Source organism: Dictyostelium purpureum (genome assembly GCF_000190715.1).
Source record: "Dictyostelium purpureum unplaced genomic scaffold DICPUscaffold_194, whole genome shotgun sequence".
NCBI classification, from domain to species: domain Eukaryota; phylum Evosea; class Eumycetozoa; order Dictyosteliales; family Dictyosteliaceae; genus Dictyostelium; species Dictyostelium purpureum.
Window position 1 is genome coordinate 48,517 of NW_003519530.1, and position 10,424 is coordinate 58,940.

General features: G+C 24.9%; 4 protein-coding genes across 4 annotated transcripts; 3 read left to right on the forward strand and 1 right to left on the reverse strand.

Annotated features, from left to right (window-relative positions):
- Positions 1 to 94: 94 nt before the first annotated feature.
- Positions 95 to 3,779, reverse strand: DICPUDRAFT_56354 (uncharacterized protein). The gene is made up of 2 exons (XM_003289810.1): positions 806 to 3,779; positions 95 to 679 (listed from the first exon to the last, which is right to left on the reverse strand). The coding sequence occupies exons 1-2, from the start codon at positions 3,636 to 3,638 to the stop codon at positions 120 to 122; spliced, it is 3,393 nt and encodes a 1,130-aa protein (XP_003289858.1). The 5' UTR covers positions 3,639 to 3,779; the 3' UTR covers positions 95 to 119.
- A 1,106-nt stretch (positions 3,780 to 4,885) lies between these two features.
- Positions 4,886 to 7,376, forward strand: DICPUDRAFT_154318 (uncharacterized protein; the record flags this gene model as incomplete). Its single annotated transcript, XM_003289798.1, has 2 exons — positions 4,886 to 4,895; positions 5,974 to 7,376. The coding sequence occupies 2 exons, from the start codon at positions 4,886 to 4,888 to the stop codon at positions 7,374 to 7,376; spliced, it is 1,413 nt and encodes a 470-aa protein (XP_003289846.1).
- Positions 7,377 to 7,727: 351 nt separating this feature from the next.
- Positions 7,728 to 9,237, forward strand: DICPUDRAFT_80621 (uncharacterized protein; the record flags this gene model as incomplete). Its single annotated transcript, XM_003289799.1, has 3 exons — positions 7,728 to 7,739; positions 8,176 to 8,709; positions 8,815 to 9,237. 3 exons carry the CDS (start codon positions 7,728 to 7,730, stop codon positions 9,235 to 9,237), a joined length of 969 nt encoding a protein of 322 aa, XP_003289847.1.
- A 580-nt stretch (positions 9,238 to 9,817) lies between these two features.
- On the forward strand, positions 9,818 to 10,402 carry DICPUDRAFT_80622 (uncharacterized protein; the record flags this gene model as incomplete). The annotated part of the gene is made up of 1 exon (XM_003289800.1): positions 9,818 to 10,402. A coding segment is annotated over one exon (585 nt), but the record flags the coding sequence as incomplete, so codon positions are not given.
- Between the last annotated feature and the right edge of the window lie 22 nt (positions 10,403 to 10,424).

Here is a 10,424-nt window from a genome sequence, read left to right on the forward strand (position 1 = left end):
TTTTAATTGTTTTTTTTTTTTTTTTTGGTTAACCCCAACCTAATTTTAATTAGGCGCTTTTTTTCCAATTTGAGAAAAAAAAAATAAAAATAATAAGAAGTTAAATGTATATTTTAGATTTATTTATAGTTTAGTAATAATTCAAATAATTTTGGATTGAATTCCGAGTTATTTTTGATTGTTGCTAAAATGAATGAAATTCTGCCAATGAAATGATTTGTCATAATTTTTAAATTTGTAAATGAATCGTTATCTTTGTTGATAATTGGATCGATTTCGTTTTCTATCTGATTACTAAGGTCATTTTCATTTATAAATGTATCCAATTCACGTTTGAGAGTTAGACAATATTTGGCAATTGAACGAATATTAACTTGAGAATCATCAGACTCTGAACATTGATTTAATAATTTCTTTTTATCTTTAAGGTCTGAAACTATATCGATAATTAATTGTCTGTATTCTTGTAATTGCTTTTTATTTTCTTCCTCTATTTTTAATTTACTGTTAAAATCGATTATATCATCGTCGAAATCATCCATCATTTTAGTTGAGTTTGTGCTGTTGATGCTTAAATTACTACCACTATTATTTGTGCTGTGATTATCTTCAGAGAAATTGAATTGTGTTGGATGAGATGAGCCTTCCTTGGTGTTTCCACTGCTGCTGATGCTATTAACTGATGAATTTAAAGTTTTGTTTTCTTTATTAGAATTTGTTATTAAAATAGATGGTGGTATAAAGTCAAAGTTTGGTGGTGAGATAGATAAGAGATGATGGTGATGAGGATGATCGTGATAGTTACCTCCATCCAAATTAATTGGGCTACCTGATAAACTATCTTGTTCAGATAGTAATGCTGGTGAAAACGATGCTGGAGTAACGGTTTCTAATACTTTGGTATTAATATTGAGTTCTTCTTCAGTGAATGGGTTTAATGGTCCTAAAAGACTAATTGTTTTTTGAATGAAAACGGTTGCTTGCTCAAGAGTCAAGTTTGCAAATTTATTACTACTATCGACTGATGGTCTAAGGTTAATATCGACAAAAAGATTTTGGATTAGTCTAATACTTTCTGGTGAATATATACGAATTACAACACCTCCTAAATAGCAAAGATATTCATTTGCACGATTGACTGTTAATGTTATATTGATCAACCATTGTCTTAATAAATCAATTGATGATTGATTGCTTGCTAATTCAGTAGGTGTGAGTTTTGGTAATTTTGATGGAATCTTAAAGTTTAATGGTGGTGGTGATACAAATTTATTCTTTTCGATTTGATCTTTGATCTCTGGTAATGTAAGAGTCCACATATCCAATGTTAAGAATGTTTCAAGTGATTTGGTGAATTTGGTGATGGCAAGGGATGATTGCATAGCAAAATAGGATGTTGATTCGATGGTTGTAATATCAGAGTATAATTCATTGAGTTGAGTGTGGATTTCATCAATCATTTCTTTAACTTTTTCTTGATTTTCTAAATATCTATGATCTGATCTACGCTTAACTTCAGATGGTGACATTAAATGAACTGGTACCTTTTCACCATTGCCTGATTTAATTGGTGTTGAATTTTCTTCACCTTTAATTTGACTAATCTTTGGATGTTGTGGTGGACTCATTATTTCGCCTGTGCTGCTGCTTAATGATGTTGAGGCAGATGAGAATGATGATGATATATTTGATGCTGGCATTGAAGTAGTTGATGATGATAATGATGAGGTTGATAAAGATAAAGGTGGATGTTGTTTATTTGGTGAGGTTTCAATAATTGGTGAAAGCATAATATTGTTGAATGGTTTGATTGATGGTAGAGGTGTACTTAAACTCTTTTGTTGAAGATTTTGTTGGGTAATTGAAGGAGTGGTTAATTTAGTTGGTGTACCATTATTATTATTTGTATTAGATGGTGATTGAGGAACATTCTCTGTACCCGATTTCATTGGTGATGAGGATGTTCCAACTAATGGTTTAACTGCTTTGTTGAGTTGATTTACACTAATAGTTACAGCTGATGGGCCCTCTAATGAATCACATACTTCCAATGGTACCAATCCTTCAATAAGATTCTTAACGAACTCTTTTTCTTTAAAGATATTACCTAAAAGTATATTTGGATCGGTGTGAGGTGATCTAAGGAAACAAGGAGAGAAAACCATAGCTAAATTATCTGAACCCATTTTACTAGTTTCAACATACTCAGGTTTGATGGCCTCTTGGAGGAATTCGATAATATAACCGATGATTTTTTGATTTAGTAATGGTAAAGAAGCGACCAATTCACATACTTGTTCTTTTTTAGTGGTGGCAATACATTGCTCATAAGTGGTTGGGGGGAATAATGGTTCGGTGATCTCTCTTAACCAAAGTTTTAATAGTGATGCTACAGTATAAACATTTTCATTGGTGCCTACTTCATAGTTTCCTTCATCAAATCTTTTCTTTAAGCTATTGATATCTACAACATTGCCTGGAACTCTAAATATACCTTGAGTTTTATATACATCCAATGAAATTAACTTTTGCTTAAGGAATACTATAATGAATGGGACTTCCAATAATGGGTATTTCTTTTTTTGATTAAACATAATATCCTCTATCTTACAACCGAAAACATTTCCACCATTGTGAGCCAAACCAATGGACTGAATTTGTTTATTTAATAATTTTCTATCACTATTTGAAATGGATGAGCTAAATCTCTTTAAGTTCCAAACACCTGGTTTTTTTTCTTTGGTTGGTGTATTGTTGTTACTGCCACTACCACCGCTGCTGCTGGTTGATCCTGTGCTTGTATTATGTATATTTTCTGATGACAATGATAACGAGTTTGATATATGATTTGGTGCTGTTTGTTGTGCCTGTGTGATGGTGTTGAAATTGTTATTAAAATATGGGGCATCTCTTGGTGAAAGTAATTGTGGAGATGAAATTTGTGGACTAGGTTGTTGTGAGTGTTGTGAGAATCTATCTAAATATGGTTCATATTCGAATGGTTTTGGATATTTATGAGTGGTTTTAGATTTTCTAACAAAATCTTGAATTTCATCTTCATTGTTTATACCAGAGATTAATGCCAATAAATTCTCTGTTTCTGTGTTGAACTTTTGTGGAGTGGCTTCTAAACTCTTGAAGTAACGTAAAAAGTATGTCTTGACCATGTGAATACGAACCATCTCGAGTCTTTGAAGATCATTCATTATTTTAGGAATTTGTTCACTTAAAAATAGTTTTTGAGAGTTGTTGGTTTCGTTGATTTGACCACGGTACTCTTTATCGGCTTTAATTACATCCTGTGCTGCTTTGATCGCTCTCTTTTGAACCTTTTGGGTTTCACCTTTAGTAACACCTGTAATCTCGAACGAATCTTTACATAGACGATCATAGTTTTGTTTGGCTTTCTTTAACTTCATTACCGATTCTTGATATAATGTGAATATCTTTTCGGCATCTATATGTATAACCTTTAATTTCTGCTCCAAATCCACTATCAGTCCCTCAATTGGCTCAATAATATGTGTTGATATATTACTACCAATATTTTCGTGATGATTTGAATGTGCTAATGTTTCCAATCTGATTTGCTCCCATGTATTCTTTAGCTTTGGTCCAATATATCCATCTGGTGCCATTGGTTCAAATTTTAAAACCAATTTATTTAATGTCTTTGAGTACTCTTCCTCTGATTGAATTCTTTTTTTAAAAAATTTGATAATATCTTTTAATAATAATACACCTTTTTCTGTTGCTTTAGTAACATTTTCATATCCATCCTATAAATAATAAAAGTAATAATACAAAGACCATATTAATATTTAATTTGATTGCACTGCTATCTGTTTTAAACACTATCATTTACTATTATTTACCCATAAATCTGCGAATGATTCTGCATGACCACCATTTGGTGATGTTGATAAACTTTCCGTTACCATTTCTTTTTATATAATTGATTTTTATTATGTGTAGTGATGTGGTTTTTGTTGTTTTTATATGTATATATTGTTGTTATGTGTTTTTAAAATTACAATTGTTAAAATAAAATAAAAAAAAAAAAAAAAAAACTATATATTAAATTTTATTTTATTTTATTATATATGTGATACAATCATATACTACTTATTACTATACAATAATTTATAATGATATATAGTTATTATTATTATAAATATATATAAAAAAAAAAAAAATTGTGGTTTTTTAAACTTTTTTTTTTTTTTTTTTTTTTGTTTTTTTTTGAAAAGTATAATTTCTGTGTTAAGGTGTGTTATGTGTGGTAATTTTATATATATATTGTATTTATTTGATTTTCTTTAGGAAAAATTGAAAAAGAAAAAAAAAAACAAAAATAGAAATAAATAAAATTAAAACAATAAAAAAATTATTATATAATTATAATTTTATTATTTTTGAAAAATAGTTTTATGACAATCGATGTAATAATACAAAAAAATTAAATAGAAATTTTATTTTTAGAAATAAAATAAAATAAAAAATAAATAATATAATAAATATAAAATAGTATGTTTATTTAATCACTCCTGACAAAAAATTTTATTTCGTTTTTTTAACAAACAACAAAAATAAAATAAAAAAATAAAATTTTAAAAAAAAAATTTTAAATTTTTTTATATTTTAATAAATATGTTTTAAAGGGAGAATATATATTTAATATATAAATATATATATATATATATATGTATATTTATTAAAAATACTATTTTTTGAGAGGGGTAATAAAAAATAAAAAATATAAATAATTGTAATGCTTTTTACTAAATTTTTTTTTTTTTTTAAAAATTTAAAATAATGGTTTTAAAAAAAAATTATAATTTTTTTATTTTTTATTTTTTTTTATTTTTTTTTTTCGAAAATTGATATGAATGATTGTGTGTTTGTCCGTTAGCAAGATGATAAAATATCTAAATTTTCATAGAGAATCAAATCTAAAAAAACCACATTTTGCAAATATTATCTCGATGATCATTTTTTAAAATATTTTTAATTTGATGGTTAAAAAAAAAAATGATGATTCTATTTAATAAAAATTATTATTTAAATTATTCATTTAATTTTTATTTTTTTTATTTTGTTAATTCAAAAGAAATTTCTTTTAAAGTTATATTTAAAATAAATTTGGGTTTATTTTATACTTTGAAAAAAAAAAATAAAAAACACAAAAAAATGAGCAAAGAATAATAAATATAAAAATATAATAATTAAAATTACTTAATTAAATTGTTTTTATTTAAAACTTTTAGGTGAGCCTCGCTAATCCTTCACAGAATTTTTTTAGAATTAATATGATTGGAACCTATAGAATTGTAATGGTTTAGCAATTGAAGAGTGATGAATATTGCAAATCAAATGGATTAATTATTTAAGAGGTTAACCTTAAAATTTTAAAGAAACTATAATTATACCTTACCTATTACCATTGTCATTAGAGCATGGCAAATAGTTTCAAAGATGGATCACAAACATAATTACTTATATTATAATAGAAAAAAATCATTCATGATTTTTATTTATATTTCAATAAATTATTCGATCATTTTTAATTTTCAGATTTTTTTTTTTTAATTAAAAGAAAATATATTTAACTATTAAGGTATTAAAATCTAAAATAATTTTAATAGTTTTTATTGAAATAATTAAAATAAAAAAAAAAAAAAAAAAGTTTTAAAAATGTTAATTTAATTATTATTCAAATAAAACATTTTTTTAATTCAATGAAATGACTTTAAAGTTTTGAGTGACATTTGATACAACTTGAAATTATTATTATTCCAAATTAATAGATTTAAAAATATAACCTCCTTTCCTAAAATTTAATTAAAAAAAAAAAATAAAAAAAATAAAAAAAATAAATATTTTAATTTTTTTTTTTTTTTTTTTTTTTTTTTAAATTTTTAATTTATTAGATATTAATTTTTTTTTTTTTTTTTTTTTTTTTTAAAATATTAGATAATGCATTCATTGTAAATTGGAATTCAGATTCAGTAAAGAAAACATTAGACGCACAAGTTGGTGATACTATATCTTTTTATTCATGTGACGGTAAATCCCACAGCATAAAAAGTTCAGATGGTTCAATTACATCTGGTACATTCTCGGGTTCTGCTTCAAATCCAGGAGTTTATATTGCTACTTTAAAGAAAGAAGGTACTATTGAATTCACCTCACCAACAGATAGTGGCCTTTCATTGGTTGCTACTGTTATCCCAGCATCTGACACTATTATAACAACTGGTTCTACTGGTTCAGGTACTCCAGGAACAGGAACATCTACAACTGGTGGTTCAGGTACCACCGGAGGAGAAGGTGGCGATGGCTCATCCACTAGTACGGGTTCGGGGAGTAGTGGCGGAATTACTAGTTCTTCCAGCAGTTCTTCTGCTTCTTCTTCCTCTTCATCTGATTCTTCATTAGGCGGTAGCGGTTCGGGTAATGAAAATATTGTCGAAACTGAAACACCAACAGCTACACCAACAGCTACACCAACAGCTACACCATCTACTTCAACTGTTCCAACTGAGACTCCATCAGTAACCTCTACACCAACTTCATCACCCACAAACACCCCAGATCTTGGTGAAGATTCAAATGGTATTAGCTGTTTAATGTCAATGGAACAAAACCTATTCGATCAATGGACTTATGGAAATGTAGTTTATAAAGTTTACCAAGTTAATTTTACAAACGAAGGCATTTTACCAGTCAGTACCCTTACTTTAACTCCATCCAATACCAATAATTTATTCTTTGTTTGGGAATTCAAATATGATGGTACCACAATTACTCTTCCAACCTATAGAGATGTAGGTTCAATTAAACCAGGTGGAAGTATCAACTTTGGTTATATTTCTCAAAATGGTGATGTTACTTTTGATGTTCAATCATATTGTGAGGGTTCTACAACCACACCAACACCAACAGAAACACCAACCACAACCCCAACAGAAACCCCATCTACAACCCCAACAGAAACACCAACAACCACCGAAACCCCAACAGAAACCCCAACAACCACCCCAACAGAAACACCAACCTCAACACCAACAAATCCATCAACTGGATGTAATGCTGAGGTCAATCAAGAGGTTGTTAACAGATGGGTCAATGGTGAAGTCGATCATTATATTCAAGTACAAGTCACAATTAAAAACAAAGGTACAAGTCCAATTAGAAAATTCAATTTCTATTCAGAAGCCGAGCAAATTTGGTCTGTTGATAAAGTAGATACCAACAAATATAGCTTACCAACATGGGCATCAATTATTCCACCAGGTGGTTCTCATTCATTTGGTTATATTATGAAAGCAACAGAATTAGCAACTTTAGAACAAGTTGAATACAGTTGCGAATAAACCACCAATAATAATTTAAAATTAAAATTAAATTAATAATAGTTTTAAAAATTAATTATAAAAAAACAAATCAACATGTACAAATAATATTAAAAAAAAATAAATAAAAAAAAATAAACTTAAAAAAATTATTTTGCAATTAAAAAATACTAAAATAAAAAACCAAAATAAAAAAAAAACCTAAAAAAAAAAGAAAACAAAACAAAGCCAAATTTTATTAACTAAACTGATTATTTTATATTAATAAATTTGTAAATTACATTTTATTAATAAAAATAAATAATTTTTTTATTTTATAATATAAATTATTTATTTTTTCTTGTTTTTTTTAAAATAGAAATAAACCACCGAATGATAAGCTGGGTAAAATAATATAACCAGTTTTTTTTTAAGCAACCAGATTCAGGATTATTTAATTGGGGGTTAGTTCTATATAACAAAAATTTTTTATTATTTTTTTTATTAAATTTCTTGTTTAATTTTCGCCCTGGTTTTTAAAATTTTTTTTTTCATTTTTTTTAAAAAATAATATATATATTTTTAATAATGAAATGTTTTTTTTTATTTTTAATTCATTTATTAAATATTTTAATTTCATAATTTTGAAATAATATAAATATAAAATTATAAACAAATTAGTTTTTTTGGGAATTAAAAAAAAAAAAAAAAAAAAAAATTTTTAATTTAAAAATGGATTATACATATAAATAATAACAGAAATAATATTTTTAACCCATGTATCCACAACCCATACATTCACAAATATAAATAATATAAAATAAATAATAATGATGAAGAGCATATAACAAATTCAAATACCCCATTACTATACAATCCACCTATTTCAAAATACCAATCATTTAGTTATAACCAACTAAATATAAATAACCCACCACAATACCCACAACACCCACAACATCCAACACCACCTGCTTTACCACAAAATCAAATCCCCACTAATTTTCAAAATATTCGTATTTCAAAAAACTCACCTTTTAGCAACGTTTTAATTATCCCAAAAAATTTAGAAACCAATTTATTTTGCACTAAAACATTTTATAGGGAGTTAGAACCATTTATAAAACCAGACGAATTTTTCGATTTATTAAATGACATCAACGAAATCACAGAGGAGTCAATTATCGAATCTCGTTCAAAGTACAAGAGCAGAATATTTGATATTACCTTACTATTAGTTTTCATTTCAGTTTTAATTTTTTTCATTATAACCGGTTTATACAGAGTTGCAATTATTACATGTGTAACAGTTATCTTAATAGGAACTATACTCAGACTAACTTATTATTTTTTAACAAAAGAAAAAATTGAACAGGTAAGTCTAAAATCATTATTTTTTTTATTTTTTTATTTTTTATTTTATAAATTTTTATTTAATAAAAAAGACTTTTTTACTAATATATTTTTTAATCATTTCTAGAAAATAGAATTAGGTTTCGATAATTATTACTTTGAACTTAGTCAAAAATTATATCCATTAGTTTTTAAAGGTCTTTTCAGAAAAATACAAAGCTCAAAAAGATCAGGTTGGGAATTTATTCAAACTGCTTTAATCATAGAATACCCAACATTTATTAAAACTCCATACGTTTTTCAAAATCCATTAAATAATAATAATACCCAAAATCAAAATCAAAATATTATAACACCACCTTCTCAAGCATCAATTCCTATTCCATCAACATCATCAACTTCACTACCATCATTGGTTTTTAGTGAATCAAATTCTGTAAATGAAAATAATATTAATAACTTTAATAATAATATAATTCAAGATATTAGTATAAATTTAGAGTTTAATCAAAATGAAATTAATAACAACATTAATGAAAATAATCTCTAAAATGTATATATTTAAAAAATAAAAATTTAAAAAAAAAAAAAAAAAAAATATAAAGAACAACAAAGTTATTTTAAAAATCTAAAACTAAAATAAATTGATTTTTTTTTTTTCTTTATTTTACCCACACACACTCCAACAAAATGATTTTTAAAACAATATCATAATGGATTCATCTAATTTTAAATTATTTTTTTTTATTTTATGTAAAAGTATAAAATGATGATATTTACACAAATTGGTGTTAATTTGAAAATCAACCCCTAAATTCAAATCATTTTTTGACTTGTTGCCCCAACTAATCTTTTTTTTTTTTTTAATATAAAAAATAAAAAAAAATTAAAAAAAAAAATAAAAAAATAAAAATTTAAAAATAAAAATGAAAGGAGTTTAAGACTTTTCAATATTTATTTTTTAAATAATGATAATAATGATAATAGTATAAGTTGAAAAAAAAAAAATAAAAAAGTTATGTATTAAATTTTTTATTTATTTATTTATTTAATTTTTGATCAAATTAAAAATAGTATATATATAATTATTTTATGTATAAAATATATACTACATGTAAATAAATAAATAAATGATAGAGGATAATGGTATTTTATTAAATGAAATTAATAATTCAACTACAACAATCATAACAAATAATGATGCAGATAAAACAATAGATAATAATAATAATAATAATAATAATAATAATAATAATAATAATAATAATAATAATAATAATAATAATAATAATAATAATAATAATAATAGTAATGATGATAATAGTAATAATGAAAACAAGATTGAAATAATAAACATTGATAAACTAAGTAATAAAATAATTATTCAAGAAAAAAAAAAAGATTTTTTAGTATTAAAAAAATTAAATAAGAAACCATTTGATTTGGTTTTTCCCAAAGAATTAATTCCATGGATTGAAAAAGAAGATTTTAGGAATTTTATTAGAGAACTAAATATTTATATATCTAATCAAACCAACAATAGTATTTCCGATAAAATTTCAATAATTTTTTCAATCATTACCATATTGTGTTTTGGGATCTCCCTTACTCATCTTATTATAATGGCCGATAAAACCATATCTTATGTTTTGTTTGGTTGTACATTTAGTTTAGTTTTGTTTTTAATAGTATTAAGTTTAAAAAAAAATAAAAAGGTAATGTATTATATTTATTTTT